At 41.6% G+C, this 21,811-nt stretch overlaps 1 protein-coding gene and 1 pseudogene across 7 annotated transcripts in view; both read right to left on the minus strand.

The window, feature by feature from the left end:
* Window positions 1-1,363: 1,363 nt before the first annotated feature.
* Window positions 1,364-2,274, minus strand: LOC102485180 (40S ribosomal protein S2-like; annotated as a pseudogene).
* Window positions 2,275-9,908: 7,634 nt separating this feature from the next.
* The window catches only part of TRPM3 (transient receptor potential cation channel subfamily M member 3), a 657,305-nt gene continuing 645,402 nt past the window's right edge, over window positions 9,909-21,811 (minus strand). For 5 of the 7 annotated variants that reach the window (XM_006152484.3, XM_006152482.3, XM_006152480.3 and 2 more), the window contains one exon: window positions 9,909-15,476. In XM_006152484.3, coding sequence (XP_006152546.1) covers window positions 14,024-15,476 — 1,453 coding nt within the window. In that variant the 3' untranslated portion in view covers window positions 9,909-14,023. The remainder of the gene's footprint in view (window positions 15,477-21,811) is intronic. The other 2 variants (XM_006152487.3, XM_014589340.2) reach the window with 1 other exon arrangement.

The following is a 21,811-nucleotide window of genomic DNA, read 5'->3' on the forward strand; positions in this document are numbered from 1 at the left end:
TATATAACTAGAAATGGAAAATTAGTGACGAGAACATGTATGATTAAGCCACTCTGCAGTAAATTCTGGATGGGGAATCATATTTTATATGCTGTGATGATACTCAGAGAATGAATATAAATTAATTAAATAAAAAATGTTCAGAAGACAATTACAGTGCACCTGTAACAACAACAACAAGAACAACAAAAAACCAAAAATTTATTTATTTTAATTTGACCAGAGAGACAGAGAGAAAGCGAGAAAGCAAGCTGCCAGGGTGCTGGCACCCTTAACCACCATGTTACCTGATGGCCCCATTATTATAAATTTTAATGTACATTAAAACTACACTTAGACACTGGGCACCTGTGCGTCCGTGATCTGGGGCTGGTTGAGACCGGGAGAGGATGGTGGCAAGACCTTATTAGGGGCTAGCCTCATGGCCTAGTAGTTAAGGACTGGATCCCATAGAGCCAACTACTGTCTCTCTGTCTCCTTCTTTCTCTTTGGCGAGTGCATGTGCCCTATAGCAAAAATCTCTCTCAAAAAAAAAAAAAAAAAAAGAAAAGTTTGGTTTGTATAGTGTTTCTATTAGATTGGAAGCTTGCTGAGGGCAGAAACTGCCCATTCATTCATTTCTTCATTCATTCTATGTGCGTGCACCAAGTGGGGTACCACTCTGTGCTAAGGCTTGCATAGTATGGCTGGGGAGATAACCAGGAAAACATACCTGGACCAGGGAGAGTGACGATTGCTATGGCAGAGAAATGAGTTGAAGCTTGATGCATTATCAAGAAAGGACCACCCATTGTGGTGGGTTAGAGAATGCTTCACAGAGGCAGAGGTGGTTGAGTTGTGACTTGGAGCCTACATCGCCTTATTTTATTAAATTCTAAGCACACATTTTACCCCCACATCTTAAAGCCAGGATTCTTTTTTTCATCAATGTATATATTTTAAATGGCAGTGATTTCCTCTCACCTCAAATCTGGAATTAATTTGTTAGATTTAATTAAAGTTCATGGCATCTTAAAATTCAGAAGGCATGGTAGGCCCAGCCTGGTGACGTAGTCTGCAGTGTACTAGGTGCAGTGCAGGAAGCTATGTGGCCCACTGTGGGTTCAGGTCCCTGGGTCAGCCTGAGGACATGCCAAGTGTGCACAGGCACCCAAGATCCCGAGGTATTGAAGGGCTGGAGGGGGGGATCGCAGTGTGATGAGACCCTGTTCAGTGTGCTTTCTTTCTCACATGTATGTGCACATACTCTGTCATACCAAAAGGGGAAGATACAGTGCCTGGAGTATTGTGTTTGTGTGGAATAGACACCAACTTGATTTTTATTTTCAGGCTTAATTCACTTTATTTTTCTTCTATGAAAACCCTATGTTGTACCCTTAGCTGGAGCCTGGGTTCTCTGCATGGAGACTCTGGTGTAGATCTTGACGAGAATCAGTGAATTCCTGATAGGGAGACTTGGTGAACACGGTCTCTTTCCAGAGGTCAGGGGTTAGATAGCTAGCTGTAGGTCTTGGGGGTGGCATCAAAGGTGGCCTTGGTGAAGTTGCCCAGGGTGGGTGGTGGTGCAGCCCCAGGCTGAGGTATAGCAGTCATCAATGCCACCATCATCACCTGCTTGGGCACAGGGGCTGAGACAATGCCAGTTTCTCTGGAGGCAGGAATGAGGTGCACCAGCACAGAGCTGCAGCGCTGGTCACCTTGCAAGAGATAGGGTGGGGCCTGCCGATCTTGTTCCCCCAGTAGCCTCTCTGCACTGAGACAATGGCGAGTTTGGCCAGGATGATGACCCCTTGGATGGTGGTGGCCACCTCCTTGGAGCACTTCACGCCCGAACCAACGTGGCCATTGTAGTCCCTGATGGCGACAAACACCTTGAACCTGCTCTGCGGGCCAGCGCGAGTCTGTTTCTGCACAGGCATGATATTTAAAATCTCATCCTTCAGAGAGGCTCCCAGGAAAAAGTCCATAATCTCAGACTCCTTGATGGACAGGGAGAAGAGACAGAGCTCTTCCAGAGACTTGATCTTCATGTCTTTGACCAGGCTGCCCAACTTGGTGACTGAGATCCACTCCTTGTCCTCGGCCTTGCCTCTGCGAGTTCCGTGGCCTCGGTCCTGGCCTGGATCACCATCCTGGACATGGCCTGAACATGGCCCTGACCCTGACCCCAGCTATGGGGCTACTGCCTAACCCTCCACTGAAGCTGCTGTGGCCTCCTATCCCAGGGCTCTGGGGGCCTCCGGGCCCTGCTGCTGCCCTGGTGTCATCTGCCATTTGATGTTTTTTTCTGAGGAGGACCCCAACTTGATTTTTTTAAAAGTTGGTGGTGGAAGAAGGTTTATTAATAAGCTATTGTTGCAAGTCACAACAAATTCTGTGGATTATGATAACAAGAATTTATTCTCTTTTAATTCCAGAGGTAAGATATCCAAAATGAGTCTCAAGGAGCTAAAATCAAGGTGTCAGCATGCCTGATACCTTCTGGAGACTCTAGGGGAGGAGACTGTTCTTGTCTTTTCCAGTTTTTAGAGATGTCCTGTGATCCTCGGCTGGCGTCCCCTTCATCCATCTTCAAAGTGCATCGCTTCAGCCTCTGCTTCGGTGGTGGCACAGCCTTTCTTACCTTACCTCCCCTTCTCCCAAGAACCTTTGTGATTACACCGGGTCCACCTGGATAATGCAGGATAATCTTCTCAGCTAAAGATCCCTAACTTAATCACATCTACAAAATCCTTTTGCTATGTAACATTCTGGGGATTAGGACACAGCCATCTTTGGGAGACCATCGGCCTAGCCCAGGGGGAATTTATTTTATGGATACTGATACGTCTTTAGACCCCCCAAAGTGGGATTATAGCCATGATCCAGGAGAGTCTAAACTCTTCCCGTTTCCTATATTTGCAGCTCTCTCTGGGTCTACATTTCTTTCTCTCTCTCGGCAGACTGACTTCCTCTGCAATGCAGCCAATATATTGGAATGTGGTTGCCAACAAACCCTGAATGCTTAAGTTGTGGTTTCATTATTCAGAGATTGCCCCCCCTCTCATCTTTATTCCAAATCCCCAAGTGTATATGTGTGTGTGTGAGAGAGAGTGTGTGAGTGTGGTGTGTGTGTGTGTGGGGGGGGAGGGGGCAGGAAACAGCTCGGATTTGATGTCCTTGGGTCAATACCTTCTTAGTCAAGGGTGTAGCTAAAAGTTGTAGCTGTGGCCAAAGGCTAGAGCTCATCTGTACTGTGTGTGCACGCTGTCAGCAGGAGGACAAGGCAAGTGGTACTTAGCTGGGCACACACTAAAAAATAGTCCCAGAGAAAGGATGATTAGTTGATCACCAGGAAACTGAGTAAGAAGGTAGCATATACTTCAGACAAAATGACTAGCACTTAGTCACATGGTTTTCAAAGCGTGGGTGTCCAAGAAATATTTCTTGAATTTAGTTAAGAAATTTCTTCGAAGTGTCTCTTTTTTTTCTTAAATGCCATAGGGCACATTCACTGACAGGAGAGAAAGGAAGTGAGAAAGTATCCCCTAGGGAAACGGCCATATTGCAATCCTTTTCCTTCCATTCTTGTCTCTGGATTTTGGGCGTGATGGCACACTTTTTAAGCTGCTGAGTCTGAGACTTGAATCATGCAATTGGCCGTATGAGATCCAGTTGCCTTAGCCACCACACCAGTGGCTGGCTCCAAAGTGTCTTTTTTCACCCATAGGGTTTTATCACTTTATTTTTTATTTTTTATTTTTTTGCTATAGGGCACGTGCGCTCACCAGACAGACAGAGACAGAGAGACAGAAAGCGAGAAATCACCCCCCAGGGGGGATGGCCACGCCACAATCCCTTCTCCTCCGTTCTCCTCTTGGGATCTTGGGCACGCACGTACACACGCCTGGCATGAGTTTTAAGCCACCATGTTCCTGGATGCGAACCGTGGTCGACTATGTGGGAGTCCAGCGACATAGCCATTACGCTAACTGCTGGTTCCAGGGTTTTATCACTTTTTACATGGGATCCAGAGTCAGTCCACTGCCTCTGCCATTCTATTTTTGTTTGTTTTTGCTAAAGGTCATGTGCACTTATCAGAGAGAGAGAAAGAGACAGAGAGAGGGAAAGTGAGGAGGAATTATCCCCCAATTGTGGGGGGGTAATGGCCACAGCACAGTCCCTTCTCCTCTACTCTCCTCTCGAGATTTTGGGCATGCACATACATATGCTTCACATGATTTTCGAGCCACAGGCTCTGGGACTCAAACCATGGTCAGCCATGTGGGAGTCCAGCACCTTAACCACTGCTCCACCTGCTGGCCCTGTGTCATATTTTGATATGCCATTTTTTTTGCCAGAATTCTTTTTTTTTTTTTTTTGCTACAGGGTGTGTGCACTCGCCAGACAGAGAGAAACATAGAGACAGAAAGTGAGAAATTACCCCCCGGGGGGGGGGGGCGGCCATGCCGCAATCCCTTCTCCTCCATTCTCCTCTTGGGATCCTGGGCACGCACGCACACGCGCCCGGTGTGAGTTTAAGTCACCAGGTCCAGGATGCGAACTGTGGTCGACTACATGGGAGTCCAGCGACATAGCCATTACGCTAGCTGCTGGTCCCTTTTTGCCAGAATTCTTTAGTCACTTTTTTCTTATCACAGAATAAAATCCAAACTCTAACCTGGGATTAATGTCTAAAATGATGAACTCCTTTCTTCTCTGAGACAGAAGAATAATAATGCCAATCTCATAGAGGTGCTGAGAAGATGAAGTGAATATGAGGCATTGTTTTACTCCTGACTCCTCGCCAATGAGTCCTCTGCCCTGGTCAGATTGGTTTGCCTCAATTATTCTTGTGGCTGTACTTTCTTTCACGTGGGTCTCCAACCTCGGAAATTCCTCTTTCACCTTCTACTTTTAGGCTTAGGCAGGATACAGAAGTTTATCCAATTTCCTACCAGTTACGGGAAGCCATCCACATATCGCCTGCCTTCCTGGTGACCATTTTGCTTCTACTTGAACACTTTTCATGTTGAGCTAAACTTAGGCTGTTCATCCCCATTTTTTCAACAGCTCTAATTAAATAACTAAAACATGCAATTATCTTTTTAGTCATGACTGTCTTGCCTTTTTAATAAAATTTTCAGTTCTTCCAGAGGAACAAAGTAGCTGCTCACAAGGCATTGATTATATTTATGCCTAAAATGACAATTTCATGACATTAGTAGTTAAACCATTGCTACCATTTTTCTTTTTCTTTTATTCCAACTTTACCATTCCTTGGAGGAGATGACTTGCCAGTACAAAACTTATGATTACTGTGATGAAGCCTACAACAGGTTTTTGAATAGATAGCAAAAAGGAAGCAACCTCCTGTTTGATGTCTACTGATACTTGAACCAACTTTATTTAGAAATACTATGTAATTACAGAGTATTTAAATTTTGAAAAAAAAAAGTTGTTTTTAAGAATTATTTATTTAATTAAATAAATTACTACTACTATTTAAAAATTTGCTATAGGGAAAGTGTATTCACCAGAGAGAAAGAGAAAGTGAGAAAGCAATCTGCTGGGTCCAGGACTACAAACCGTGGTCAACCATGTGGGAGTCCACCATGCCACTTGCTAGTCCTTTTCCCCAAAAGTTTTACAAAACTTTTCTTTTGTAGTAACCTTACAATCTTATACTGTTCATATACAAATATATCCATACTTGTATGTGTTGATTTAGTTCCCAAAATGGGATGAGGCCATGCTATGGTCTGAATGTTAGTGTCCTCCCAAATTTAGATCCTGGAAACAAGTCTAGTGTGATAGTATTGAGGTGTGGCCTTTGGGAAGTGATTAAGTCACAAGGACTCTACCCTTATAATGGGATCTAGTACCCTTATAAAAGAGGTTCGAAGGACCAGCAGTTGGCGTAATGGCTATGTCGCTGGACTTCCATGTAGTCAACTGTAGTTTGAGGCCCAGACACAGTGGCTTAAACTCACACTGGGCACATGTGCATGCGTGCCCAAGATCCCGAGAGGTGAATGGAGGAGAAGGGGTTGTGGTGTGGCCATCCCCCCCGGGGGGGGGTGATTTCTCACTTTCTGTTTGTCTCTGTCTTTCTGGCAAGCGCACGTACCCTATAGCAAAATCCTCTCCAAATCAATCAATCAATAAAATAAAACGAACAAATAAAAAAGAGGTTTGAGAGAGCTCTTATGGCCCTTCTACCACATGAGGAGGCACCATCTGGGAAGCAGAGTGAGATCTTCCAGACACCAGATCTTCTGACACCTTGATCCTGGACTTAGCCTCCAAAACTGTGAGCAATACTTTTCTATTATTTATCAGTTTCCCAGTCTTAGGCATTTTGTTACAGTAGCCCAAATAGAGTAAAACAGTTACTCTGTATTTCCTTTTAAAAATACTTAAATACTCTTGTCATTCATTCATGTTAACAAAGACTTAATTCATTTTAATGGCTCCATAATGTGTCAGAATCGATTTTCTTCTCCCATTGATCAACATGTATGTTGTTTTGAAATAATTCTTAAATCTAGTTTCTTTATTTTAAAAGATATTAGGAAGATTATAGAGCTCCATATTCTTACTCATAAATTCACCCACTGTCACGAGTTGAATTTTATCCCATCTGTGCATCTTGGGCCCTTTCAGGTAACGTTAATGAGTGAAGGAAACCAGAAGTGAAAGGCAGTAGGGGGTGGGAGGGACTAGAACATGGTCCTTCTGAGGGTATATCCGTGATGCCATGATTTGGCTGTGTGGGAATACAAGGTCTCAAATGACTGTTCCTTCAGGTTTTTCAAGAAAAGTCAGAAATCTGGAATTAGATATGAAATCTATCAGTTTTTAAATGATTCAAAAGAAAAATAAGAACCATTTGGCTGGTTATATATGAACCAAAGACTACCAGTTTTCACTTCTGTTCTACTGAAACAAGTAACGCATGGAGCAGTGATCTCTATGTACACCAAAAGTTCTTAGCATGTGGAGGGCGGAGATCAGATGGCAAGAAATAAGTGCACAGAGAAGTCCAAGTTATGTTTTAAACTACTGAGTTTTTTTTTTTTTATTGCAAAACATTTGTTACAGAAATTTCAGAAAGTTTTTCCCGTGGTATCTGCCAACTTCTGCTTCGAATTATATATCTAAACAAACAAGCTCAAAGTGCATTGTGAATCCAATAATAGACCTTTAGAAAAGAACAATTCCTCTAAGGACTTATATATATTTATAGTGTCGATAGATATGCAAACCGCTGTCTATCCATACACAAAGAAAGAAAAGATGTACATATATTTAGCAAACCCAATTTCAAAATCATTGTATTTATAGGAATTCATTTAAAAATGATATCTGAATAATTTCCCCCGTTATAAACTATGGTTAGGATGTTTACAAATGAGAGGCTAAATTCTATATCATGAAACAGCTATGAGTATAGTATACTGCATGTACTGTTTTACATAGTGGTAGCAGCAATATAAACTCAGGTCAGATGCTGTGGTGGCAGGAAGCAGGTGAGTCTTCAGACAATGCTATGGTGTTCTTTCCTTGCTACCTCATAAAGATCCTGCATTTGGGTTCAGAATGATGTGGCGGACAAAAATACGTGCAGATATCATTCAGGAGAGCATGGACAACCCCAGATAGGGCAAGTTCCTCCCACCCACCTCAGTGCTCAGTGTATTTTGTGTGTACACTCAGTAAGTTGGAATCAGGAATCTGGTTGGCTCTAAATCAGGGGTCCCAAATTATTGCCTTTGGGACTGAATGCTCCTAGCAGACACCTTTGTTTGGCTAGCCCAGTGTTTGAAAACCTGAAGTTGAATGTCTTTGTGGTGGGATACATATTCTCTCATGCCTTACCAATCCTACTTCTGTTTTCTTCCACCAGCCCAGTTCAGCCATTTGTGTCCTGGATTCAACCCCTCCATGTATTTGAGTTTGCGACCCTTCAATCTGGATGCAGACGGCTGGTTCTGATGCGTGGGACGCTATTGTCAAGATGAGAGGGGCTCTTTCGGGACTCAGAGTGGCAAAGAATTGGATAAAGCAGATGCAAACACCAGCCGATTTAGGAACACAGAGTTAGAAGGAGGCTAAGTTGGTGGGAAGATGTGTCCTGGGATAAAGTCTAAGTGTTTGGCTTCTTCCAAGTAGCTGCCGTCTCAGCCTACAGTGCCAGGGCACGCAAGGCAGCGAGGTAATGGGAGCAACTGTCTGTTGGTCTGGCAAAAAAGCAGCTAGTGTTGAACTAAAAGAAAAACTAAAGGGGATGAAGGAAGCTGCACATCCAGGCTCAAGGCTGAATTTCCCCAAGAATTCCGCAGTTCTCAGCAGCCTGTCTCCTCCAGAGGAAGGCTGGGGTCATGATTGGCGTTGGCTCTTCAGAAAGCACATGGACTTCTAGCCATACACATGCTTTTTCCACATGGTGCAAATGCACAGTGGGCTGGAGCAGGAAGGTGGCTGGTAACTAGGTCAGTGAGGGAAGGGAAAATCCACCTCATCCTTAACTGTCATCAAGGTTACTTGGTCACTGAGATCCTCTGTTATGCAACACATGGAAATCGTCACACTTATTTCATTAGCACGAGAAGTGCAAGGGAATAATCAGAGAAAAGGGAACACAATAAAAGTACCTTCTGAATGGATTTTTAAAAAAAGGAAAAGAGAAAAATTTCGTTTATCTTAAATCAGAACCAACCTGTACTTTGGTTGATTCCAATTTGAGTGACAGAATGTTTGACTTGTAAAAAGAGAAAGCTTAGGTCAGTGTAGGCGGAGAGAAAAGCTTTCTCTCTTCGCTTTTTGGAGCAGTTCTTTATAAGACTGCACACTGGCTCCTGTCTTTTCCAGATGTTGAATGGGTTCTAATAATGAAATAGTGACTTCTTCAAAGACTAAACTTCAGTTACCAGGCATCCAATCACCCACCTCCTGCCTCCAGGCCATACATTCACGAAGTGAGAAAATCCCAAGATGAGGGAGGTCATGTCCTATCACTGGACCACTCATCCAGTGACCTGCACACCATGCACTGTCATGAATGGACTTTTTACTCTTATCCTTGGCTTAGCAATTTGCACCCAGTAGCCCTAAAGAATCAAAAATATGTCTTTCATATATCACAGATGCACGACACCTAGACCTTGGTAAACCCGAGTGGCATTAGCTTGCCATCTCTGGGTCCCATAGCTATACACCCTGCGGTTAATACTTGATTTCATATTCGTTGTTCAGAGCTTTAAAAAGAAAGATTAAAAAAACCCCTTGGTTAGTTTTTTGTTTTTAATTTTAGAAATTGAACATGATCCCCCGTGTAAGAAGCCCAACAACTTGAGTGAATTCCTAACTGGTTTAAGCATCAGAGCAGGCAATAGTAAAATATTCAGTGTCTTAGAAAGTCAAAAGAAATGCATAAGGCAGAGCATGCATTTTGTTGACACAAAATTAAGACTGGGTTTGGAGAGAGATTACGTCATTTAAATCACATCGTTATTGTTAAAGGATAGTGAGTTATAATGCAATATCTAGGCCAAGTATATAACCACCTACACACTAGCATCACTGTATCTAGAAACAACATAGTGGTACTAAATGAACATATTTATAAAATACTGTACACTGCTTCCACTTTGGGTTAGCAGATGTAAACAAACAGCTAATTCAACCGGAGTTTAAAATAGTATCTTAAGTTCATTTCTCATATAGTCTTTTGCATAACATGCCACTTTGTCTTCCACGGAGCCACAACTTGCCTACCTTATCTTGCAAGACTTGTTAGAGGATGTACATCAGCTTACACAAATATTTTACAGTGATCTTTACATGGATGGAAAAACACAAAGCAGGGCAGGAACCAAGATGGCCATTTCATGAGGATTCTAAAGAACATGGAATTGGGGACGTAATTCATCCTGGCAACATGTGCTTCTTTATTGAATGTTACAGATGTATCATTGATTATAAAGCTGTCCTGTAACGTTCATTAATACAACCACATGCTACAACTATGCTGGGTTAAACGCGGGTTACATACATGTTTACGTGTGTTTTATAATACAGCATTGCCCAACATATTGAATGGTAAAGCCCATAGATCGAGCATCATGAACGACTGAATAGTAGAAGTTAAACAGCCCAAACATTCAGAAAGGTTAGACTGTACAGCCTCAGAAAGAAAAAGAAAAAAAAAGTACTATCCAGGTATCGACCATAATATTATCTATATAAACCATATTTTAAAATACATTGGAACATTCAGAAGAAACACATCGTGTGTTTTTATGAGCACATTTTTCTCGTTTGATTATTCTTACACATATATTTTCAATGGGGACATTTCAAAATGCTAAATAATATTCTAAACCTGGAAGCTTAGACTTTGAAAAAAAAATCCAGTTCTGTAAAGTGCTGCATTGTGACTACAGATACACCTTTTGGCTTGCAGAAATACACAAACTAGCCAAGACAATTATACCCAAGCTTTTCAGCTCCTCGTGCAAATCCATCAAGGAGGGAGTTCCTAACTATAAATATAAAATCTGTTGGTTAATCAGGAGACGTCCATGGTCATTTTCATAAAACATCCTTAATTTTTTTTTTCAAATGGAACAAGCAATTTAGAACAAATCATTACACATGGCAGTATATAAAAATTGGCACCTTTGAAGCTGATGATTAAACTGAAGCTATTACTTCCTTGAGCTCTCTATGACTTTATTTACGGTTCTCAATAACTCGCTGCCCGTGAGCTGCTTAATTCACAGAGACAGGTAATTAACATCCCCTAGATCAGGGACAGGGTGGAATAAATGAGCTGAGCACAAACTGACTGTACAAGGCCACAGAATCAATGCCACATCGGTGCACAGAGAACCCGGAAATGGAAAGGAATGGATTGAAAAAGCACACACACACATATGTGCACAGGAGAGAAATGGCTCATGAAGTTTATAAAGTTTGTGTCTAAAATCATTTCAATTTGGCTTGTATATTTCACATACTTCACAAAAGATGTTAGAGCATAATTTTTATGCACAACAAAAGAACCAGGCACAAGATCAGGACTTTTACATGTGCAGTTTCCCAGGTCCTGTTGTTTTCTCTCCTGAAATCACGACGGAAGGGAATGCTTGTGTTCATAATTTCTTTCCTCTACTTCCAGTCTGGTCCTGAATGAGGGCCTGGAAGTGCTTGATGTCCTGCTCTATGGTCAAAGAATAATGGTTTCATCTCCTTCCTGAATTTCTCTACAGACTCTCTTACGGAAAGAGAGCTTTGTGAGTGTGCTTGCTACTTGAAAATCATCAAATGTTAAGGTATAAGTGCATCGAACTAGCAACACCTAATCTAAAGAACAAAAAGAAGAAAATCTTGGTTCAAATTCTAGTGCTGAGACTTGGCCTTCCTGAGAATCACAGAGAAATGGTCTCAAATGTAAAGTGCCTCTTACAACTGTATTGATTATGAACAAACATGGTCCTTTTCCTCATTACTAATCAATGTGGAACCAGGGGTCATAAACTCTTTAAGGTTATATTGCAACTTCACATACATGTATGTACATTTTTTTCCCCTGCTGGGGAGAGGGCCCAGAGTTTTCATCAGATCCCCTGAGGGATTCATGACTCAAGAAGTTTCAGGACAACCGATTAATGCTTAGACTGAACACGTTTGCTGAGAGGGAAGGAGGCCATGTGAGGCCCAATAAAAGGCAAGTGTTTCTAGAGTAATTATAAATGAAGGAGTCTGGATGTTTGTTACTGATTGACCTAAATACGAAGCAGTGAAGAAGGAATTCCTTAATTCTTTATATACATGATCTCATCAGTCTTTCTATACCTTGAAAAGCTTGTACCAAAAAAAAGAAAAAGAAAAAAGAAAAAGCTTACACAGACAGTTCCTTTCTTTCTTCCAATTTTTTTTTTAATAGAGACTAGAGGTTTTGTCCATGTATTCAATCGACTTCACAAAATGAAATAAAACTTGGTGTTTACACCTATAACTAAACAAAAGAGCCAGGTAGTCTTTAGGACCAGGAACATTAAGTCATTTTCCTTAAAGGCTTTATTCACTTTTATACATCAGTGATTCAAGGAGGAATCTGACAGTTTAGGGTTGTGATTTTTAAAATTTTAATTCCATTTCAAATCCAGAATTTGATCTAGAAGTTTATGTCTATCTGTATTCTAGAGTCTGTAATAAAACTGGTTTGGAGTTGCATGTCTGTTCAGATTGTACTTGGCGTGCTAGTGTTTTGCAGAAGAAACCAGAATAAGTGAGATATTATAATAGCAAGTGCTCTTGGACAGAAGGGGCAAAGGGCAGTTAGTGAGTCATTTTGACAACTCTGGTTTGGTATGAGGAAAGAGTTAAGGTCACAGGGATGTACAAAATTATCATTTCAACGTTTGGTCTAATAACATGTTGAATTTTCAGTAGAATTTCTTGGATGTTAAAAAAGCTCGGTTATACCTCAAGGTGATAGAAAAGTCCAAGCCTCTTAAGAAAGCTCTATATGACTGTTTATATACTATATATAAACATATGTCTCTGTGTGAATGCATATATATGTATATAAGCAGCATATACTATAGAACTCTGTATATGGTTTATTTGCTTTCTATTTTGGTCTACTGTATCTATTTTTATTTTTTTTAAAAGAACTCTGTCTATAAGAAAAATATTCATGGTATGCCTGCAACTGATGGCTTTGGGTTGATACCAAACTCCCAGTCAGTTTTAAGGTTATTTATGGTTTTTAAACTTCCTTAAAAAGTACTTTGGGACATTTCCATAAAAAAGATACCAGCCCTTGAAAAACTGCAATTAAATTTATGCTGAGCTCAGATTAGATGGCAAAACTCTAGGTATGAAAATATCCACATATAACCATATATTCATATAGAAAATGCTTATGTGATGAGTGGTGTAAAAAATTGGCAGTTACATCTTGGAGGTGTTCAGAGGACATGGTGGAATCATGCAAACGATGAAGATCACACAGCAGCATAACACAGGATATGAAGGGGGAGCACATAACAATATCCCATATGGCAATTTTAGGTTGGTTCTGCCCACTGTTGTTGTTTTTTTGTTTGCTTGTCTTTTTATTTTTTAATCTCTTTGAGTTCTCTCTTACATATTCCGTGAGTGAATTCATTGATGACAGGTGAGATACAAAATAAATTAAAAATATAAAATTATTTAATTACATTCGTCCTGAGCTTGCTCAACGCTACTCGAATGCCCGCTGTTTACAATCAACCACTTCACTTTTGTTTTTAACATCAACTCTTCTTTCATTGGGATTGCAATACAAAAAAAGGCATTTCTGTTCCCTTATTGTCTTCAAAAAAGATAAACAGTTGTGGCACCAGAAGTGAATATATAAGAGACAGGTGAACTAGGACTGTTACCTTGTTTTTCTTTATAATGATCAATTACAGAAGTGTTGGCATGAGAAGGATGTGGGACGTTAGGTAGAACTGCTTGCTGCCGGCTTACACTGAATAAAAAGGATGCTCTTCATCAGTCATCAGTGATGGAGCCAATGTGAAAAGAAAACAGAATGGAAGTTTAGAATATCTCATTTTGTAGGTTGGCTACTTCATTTTATTTTGCAACTTAGCCCTGCATCCTAAAACTCCTGGTAATGGTCAGAAATCAAAGAAGCCTCCTGGCATGGAGAGTGCTTGAAGCCCCTTGGTTCCCCACTTCTCATGACTTTCTGCTGTGACTGAAGATACACATTCATCTCTAACCCTTCTTCTGCCCCTCTTTTCCCCTCCCTTCCCAGCAAGTGTGAACATGCCTTAAATCCCCTGTGTTTGGCACTGGGCCAGATCAAATGCTTTCTTGATCTGCAGCCCAGAAGTCACCTTTGAGTTAATACCTCCCAAAGCATTGCTTGTTTTGCTCAGCTAAGAAGAAAGCGGGTATGATTCAAGAAAGGAGGAAAAGGCAGAGTTGGGAGAATTTTAGGGTGGGATTTCGAGCCTCCTGCAATGCATGTGAAGAAGGTTTAGTTGTGCTTGCTTTCAAAGCTGTGAAAAGCCGATGTTCTGGACAGTCTCCTCATGGACAGGCTGTCCCCTCGGCCCTCTGGCTTGGAGGACTTACTCCTCTGGAAGGGATTTCTCAGGCTTGCTGTGTTTCGTTGCCTGTCGAGTTTGTCACTGATGGAGAAGCTCTTCCTGGTGTGTGCATATGGTGCGGTGGGCTCCTCCGCAGAGTAGCTGTTGGCGCGCTCGATCTTGGGAACTGTGATGTTGTTGGACAGGGCTTTGTCTGTGTTATCACCCTCTTGGGTGCCTATCACTGTAGTAGCTCTCTGGCTTTTGGCCTCATTCTCCTCACTGTCAGAGCTGGGGTGACTCAGTTCTGCTTCTCGCTCGGGGTGGCAGCAAGATAAGTCTTCTGCTTTGTCTCCAAGACCTCCAGGGAAGGTGGCCCTGTCAGCAATTGCTTGCGGGGCATTGACACACCTTGTGTCAATACAGTCTGTGATACTTGTATATTCTGCTGTTTTCACGGGCACCCCAAAGTTGGCATAATAGCTCCTCGAAGGAGAAAACATAAAGCTATGAGATTTCGCAATGGGGGCCTCTTCTAGAAGAAAGGGTGTGGTGGCCAGGTAGCGGCTACTTTTGGAACGCTCAATGGTGTGATACATTGGTGGGTCTGAATCCCAGGGGTTTTGGCATTCTGGGAAGTGTGTGTAGTCTGAAGAAAAAGATCTAGTGTCTACGGAGGTGATGTCCTCAAAGTCAATGCTCCGGCTTGGAGGTCTGTCTGTGGGTGCAAGAGTTGCATAGGCACTACTTGAAGGGGCCGAGGAAGGTACTGGAGCTGAAAAGCTTGGCTCACCCAGCCCAAGGATGTTTATAGAACTATCCAGAGGGTCGATATCACAGTGGAGCTCATCCATGGCAGAGACATAGATGTCTATACACGATGAAGGTCTTCTGGAATCAGGAACCACAGCCAAGGTGTTTGCAGGGGCTGCAGGAGCTTTGGATTCTTTTGCTACAGAATGGGAACTAGTAGCCCGGTGTAGGCTCAGGGACCTTTCTTTAAAAATACTTTCCAACTTTTCTATACCACCTTTGTCTTTCATATTGACTGAATAGAAAGAATGGCTTCGCATACGGGGCATTAAGGTTGGAGAAGTTGGGGACATAGTCTCCTCACCTGCAGGGTCTATACTCTCTTGGAGTTTGAAGGTGTTCCCCTCCTGGCTGTTGAAGCTGCTCTGGCGGACGATGTAGGCTGCATCCGTGCAGTCTGAGGAGGTCCTAGAGCGGATTTTGTTGGACTCGGCCCTCTCCAGACCTGTCAGACGCTCCAGGGCAGTGGCCATGCGACCGATGAGGTCCTCGAGCTGTGCGAGCCGGATGTCCACGGTCTGGAGCGAAGCCTTCATGGAGTGCTCCCGTTCATTGACTTCCTCCAGCCTCATGGACATGTTCTCCACTCTGTGCAAGGAAGAGAAAATGAGGATCATTTGGGGTGGCTTCCTGTATTGGGGGTTTAAAGAGCAAGGACCGAGGGAATCAAAGCTGTGCCTGCACCTTGGCGCCATCAGAGGGAAACTGAGGGATTACAGGTAACAAGAGGGTCTGCACAGGAATGACATTGATACTGTCATTGAGAATTACAGAATCCAAATCTTTCTGAGCTGGAAGAGGCTTTAGAGATTATCTCATTCAGTGATTTCTAACTGCCAATCCCCCTTTCTCTCAATGAAATGCAATGTACAATCCTGATAAATAAACACCAAAGTGGAACAGTTTTTATTGAAGTGGAGTGGAGCCAAAGTCCCACTCTTATACCACTCTGGCATCCTAGCTGTGGTTTGGGGCAGGGACTAATGACCGAAGTAAGTATTTGGGTATTGACTTATCAAAGTCACTGACAAAAATGAGAATTTTGCATTTTAATGACTTTATCCAGAATTTTGCAATAGAGTTTTAGAACCTAGCTATTTCAATTGTGATGCACATGTAAAACTTGTATTCCATGGACTAGGATTGTTTTTATTTTACATTTACACAGTAATCTTTTTTGTCATTATTACCCATGATAATCTATTTAGAATTTAGTGCTTCTGAAGGAATTAATATGTCCCTGTTACTGAGGCACATGGGGTTGATGTTATCTAATCCAGTCCTTTCATTCAGAACGGAAGAGCAAAAATCAAGAAACTGCAAAACCATGAATGCATAAAGTAATTTGTAGTAAAAACTGGGTATCTATCAATAAGTAAATTACTCTACACCTCTTTCTGTTTCTCTCTGGGTAGCTGATCACAGATTTGTTTCTAGATGTCTTCTACCTTTCCCACTGGAAATCCTTGTGTGTGGTCTGTCTAATTTTTTTTTTTTTCTGTTTCCACCTTCATGTTGCCAGCTCAGTACCTGCCAGGTATCAATAAATGTTCTGAGTCAATGATGGTCATGAACCTGATTTTAATTGTCACATAGTCTGCCTGGCCATTTATAAAGACAGAGGTCACATGGTTAAGATACAATTGTACCTATTTTTCACTTGGAAAGGACAAACCAAAGCCACGTCATGATGTGAGCTCAAACTTTCACTTTTAAATGCCCAAAGGCAAATCTTTTGGTGAATCTAAATGAGATACATTCTCAACTCTTCTAGAGAAGATAAAGATAGTTTTTCTAATCCCTTGAATATGCAACATGAATCACTTGACTGCTGATCTTTAGAAGGAAAATACCTGCAGGTAGACCACGGCTACGGAATGTGCTCACCTGAATGGTGGGAATGAAAGCTGGGTTTCCCCAGCGTGTGGTGGTGGCGGAGGTGGTGGTGGGAGGGATGTTAAGGACAGTAATACTGCTGTGATGCAGGAATAGTCTTCAATGCCAGAAGGAGATAAAATATATAGAGGCCCATGGATTCCCTCTCTTGAAGGACCTTATAGGCTATTTAAAAAAAACTCTTTTCCTGCTGGCCATGGGTAAGAGGGTGGGATTTTCCTGCCTTGGGACACATTTCTGCCTCTCTCAGCACCCCTTAATCTCAATTTCAGCTTCCCTTCACACAGCCTAAAGCCCTGAACTGCTTTCAAGATTTTTTTCTTTTTTCTTTTCTTTTTATTGCCATAGGGCGTGCTTGCCAAAGACAAAGAAACAGAAGAGAGAGAACACGAGAGACAAGTACCCCTTAGTGATGAACAGACATACCACAATCCCTTCTCTAATTCTCCATCCCATTGGGATTCTGGGTGTGCATGCACACATGTCCAGCATGTTTTTCAAGCCATTGAGGGCCAGGATTTGAACTGCGTTCAGCCATGTGGGATCTGGTTTCCTTAACTACTGGGTCATGGGACTAGCCCCTAAGACAAATCAAAAGTAAATGAAGAGTTGTGGGTCATAGTTGTAGTCACCAGGAGCTTACTCTAACCAAATAATTTAGGAGATAAAATGAAGACAAGAATAAGAAGTTATGGATCAATAGAAATACCCATAGAGATGACTATGGTTTGAATGCATTCCTCCTAAAATTCATTTGATAAAATCTGACAGGCCATCCATTGTAATGATATTGCAAAGGTAGAGACAATTTACGGTGTCTAAGGGTGGAGTCTTTGGAAAGTGGTTAGACATCTGGGAGGGACCTCACAATTGAGGTCTGGTGGGTTTATGAAACGTGGACATAGAAACATGTGTATTCCTGCTCTCTTTCTGTGTGATGCCTTCAATCATGTCACTCACCAGCAAAAACATCCTCATCAGATACAGCCTCTAGACCTTTTACCTCCAAACCATGAGCTAAATGAACCTCTATTTTTATAAAGCACCCACTTTAGGTATTTCAGTTATTAACAACAATAGACTGAAATAGATACAGATACATAAAATGACTAAGTAAAAAATAGACAGGTGTTGTGGAAAGGAAGACGTTCTATGGGAGGCACTCTTTATTTAACTTCTTCTCTCCTACATCTCCAGACGTTGAGTGACTCATTTTTGAATAACTAAGGAGGGGATCAAAAGTAGGCTACAAGGGAGTCCTGGAAACATGTGAGGTGGCAGGTGTCCATGGGGTGGGTGGCTCCACAGGTTGGTGCAAAACTCAGCTAAGAAGACAACTAACTTCCCAGCCAGTGAGATGAGGGAAAGGACATTAAAAAGAAGACTCTGGGACAGGCCCTGTGGCCAAGTAGTTAAGGGAGCAAATCCCACATGACTAACCTTGGTTCAAATCCTGGTCCTAGCAGCTTGAAAAACATTTTGTAGAATTTCTTCTCCTTTTCTGATAACCTCAAAATGTGATTAAAGGAAATGTGGTAAAAAGGAAAACAGGATTCACAGGCCATGGGTATTCTAAATTTCATTTGCTCCCTGAGAGCTGTAGTGGGGTATGGACAGAGGGTAAAAGCAATCCCATATTGCATGAACTCAATCATGACAGCTCTTACTAGGGAAAAGGGTATACTGACACAGGTTTCAAATCAGAAGCAATGATGTGGAACAGCTAAAGCAAATTCTTGCTTATCCACAGGCTGATATCTAACTTGTGAATTATTAAGTCTTTTAAGGTCACTTACCCTTACCTCTGGGTTAATTATCCTACTCATTAACTCTGGGAAGTAAAAGGGAAAAAGTGTAAACTCAACTCAATCAATAGAAAGATCAAAGATCAGATGTGGAAAAAGTTAAGGTGGGTGAAAGCTCAATTTTTTTTATTGTACTCTTTTTGATTATTTATGAATTGTGTATATCCCAAGTTATTTCACTTCATCCATATAATCAAAAATTATAAGTTGAATATACTCTTTTTTAATTTAAAATTTTTAAGGTTTTTGCCATAGGACCCATGCACTCACCAGAGAGAGACAGAGAGGGAGAGGAAGTGATAAATCACTCCCTTTCCCAGGGGGATGTCTATGCTGAAATCCCTTCTCTTTCATTCTGCTCTTGGGATTTTGGGCATTCATTCACACATGTCTGGCATAGTTTTCAAGTTGCTGGGTCCAAGGCTTGAACTGCAGTTGACCATATAGGAGTTTAGTGTCCTTAACCACCATGCCACCTGCTGCCCCCAAGTTGAATATAACAGTAATCATGTTTCTATCACTTTTTGGATTTAGGTAGAATGAAAAGATGCAAAAAAATAGTCCACTGTCTTGAGAGAGAGAATGTCATATTAAAAGATTACACTAAGAAGGCTGGCTCCATGGTACAGTATTAATGTGCTACTCAAGGGACGTCAAATCTCACATGGTGATTGTGGTTCAAATCCCCTGCACAGTCAGCTTGCAACACACCCAGCATATGTGCACGTGCTGAAGATTCAGTGGCTGGAGAACTGGAGGGAGGGGACGGCACCTGAGCAGACGGGCTCTTCTTCCTCGCTTTCTCTCTGCTTCTCACTCTTGTGTGTGTGCAGGTACTGTATGATGACTATGGAAGAAAAAGAGATGGCACTAGGGATAATACTAAATTCTAGTTTGCATAAATTATTACCATTAAGGAGAAAATAAACCACACTTTGTTCTGACATGTGGAACTCTATGTGTGTGTGTGGGGGTGGGGGGCAGGTGGTGAGGATGATCTGGATGCTTCCAATGGAGATTGAAGTGCCTATGTATTGTGTAACTAGATGGTGGAGTACCCCCTTCCCTCCTCCTAACCCGGCCCTGCTCATGCCAGTTGCTCAGGATGTGATCATTAAATCGCCACTGGTCAGGTGTGTGGAAGAAACAGTATGGGGGTGAAGCAGGCAGATGTCAGACGCTTGGGGCAGGGACTCATTCTGTGGCAGCAGAGAGGATACCCAGCCCTAAGACATTCAGAATGAATTTGAACAATCACTGCAGAGCAACAAAACAGGCCTCTGGGCAGAGGCTACCCATGAATCACCAGTTTGCAAATTTTGCTTCAGAACCAGAAAAGAACTGCCAACTGCAATCACCAGAGAATGTGGGAACTCTTTAAAAACCAATGAGGAGGCCACAGAAGACCCTTTCATGGCTTCTGAGAACTAGTGACTTCAGGAGTCTAGGAGAAAAGAAGATTTTTCCACTGATAATTCAGCCTCCAGCCCTCAAACTTGTGTGGTAGGAAGAAGACTTTGCAGTCTCTTGTCTCTGGATCTGTCTTTGTCTCTCTCTACCTCTGTCTCTGTTTCTGTCCTCTTTTTTTTTTTTTTTGTAATTTTTCCTTTTTAAAAATTTTTAAAGTTAAGCAGTTTCTGGGCTCTCAGTCCCTCCTTTCCTTTTATCTTGTTAATAATCCTCTCTTCCCCTCCCAACCCAGAAAAGGTAAGGGCATAGGCCACAGAAGACCCCTTCATGGCTACTGAGAACTAGTGATTTTACACAGTGTGTAAGCATGCTGTGTGGTTTTCTAATTTTTTACTTTTAAAAAAAAATAACAATTTTTTTAGTTTTTTTTTTTTTAGTTTTTTTTTTCTTGTCTTTTTCTCTGTTTCTTGTTGTTTTTGTTGCTGTTGTTTCTCTCTCTCTGTTTCCTTTTCTGCATGCTCCTGGATGCTCAGATTGAACTCCAAGTTTGGGAAGAAACACAACATCCATCCGATGACTAGAAATTACCACAGGACCACAAGAAATATGTGAAAGCAAGAAAATATCTCTCCTCTAAGGAAAAAGAATAGCTCCTCTTCATCAACAGATGTTCAATGGAAATCATGGAAACGTGTGATAAAGAATTCAGAACATTCATAATGGCAAAGCTAACAGAGATGGAAGAGAAGAGAGACAATGAACTGTAGAAGAGAATGGAGAAAGGAGCTGGTGAGTGCCAGGAGGTGAGGAAATTCTTGCAAGATCTGAAAGAGGAATTACACACTTTACAAAATAATCAAATGGAATTGTTAGAGATAAAGACTATAATACAGGAAGTCAAAATCTCTCTTGAAAGTATTAAAAGCAGACTAGATCATACAGAAAATAGAATCTCATACGTAGAAGAGAAAAGTGCTGGCCTAGAAAATTTCACCACAAAGATTGAGAAAATTGCCCACAAATTTGAGAATAATATACGAGAAATACTAGATACCATCAAACGTCCAAACATCTGGATAATTGGCATCCCAGAAGGTGAAGAGACTCATAAGGGCATTGATAATCTATTCCATGAAATCCTGCATGAAAACTTTCCAAACCTGGAGAGGCACTCAAAGATCCAATCCCAAGAAATACAAAGGACCCCAAATAGAACCAACCCAAGATCTTCTCCAAGATACACTATAGCCAGACTGACCAAAACCATAGACAAAGACAAGATACTAAGACTGGCAAGAGAGAAACAGCAAGTTACCTACAGAGGATATCTCATCAGACTAACAGCAGATCTCTCATTGGAAACAATGCAAACAAGGAAAGAATGGGAAAATATATTCAAAGTGTTAAGGGAAAAGCAATTACAACCAAGAATACTGTACCCAGCAAGGTTGTCCTTCATATGGGAAGAAATGACAAGAACATTCTCAGATAAACAAAACCTGAAAGAATTTACCAGCACCAGACTAGATCTCTAAGAAGTTCTCAAGGGAGGGCTATGTCAGGAAAATTAAATGTAGTCACACAGAAATAAGAGTTCAAAAACTAAGAAAATGCCCAACTTAATCGTAGGGACAAGTCTGGAGTTGCATATTATATCCCAGAATTCAATCAGGAAGATTGAACCACAACAGAAGATAGATTAAGACTGAACTGGTGAAATAGCATTCTGTGACTTTTGACTAAAATATTGCTGCTTTTCTTCTAGGCTTTGTTGTCTGGTTTTAAGAGTTTTTGTCCTGTCTTGAGCTGTCA

This window comes from Tupaia chinensis, unplaced genomic scaffold, assembly GCF_000334495.1.
Source record: "Tupaia chinensis unplaced genomic scaffold, TupChi_1.0 Scaffold000354_1, whole genome shotgun sequence".
In the NCBI taxonomy this organism is placed as follows: Eukaryota; Metazoa; Chordata; class Mammalia; order Scandentia; family Tupaiidae; genus Tupaia; species Tupaia belangeri.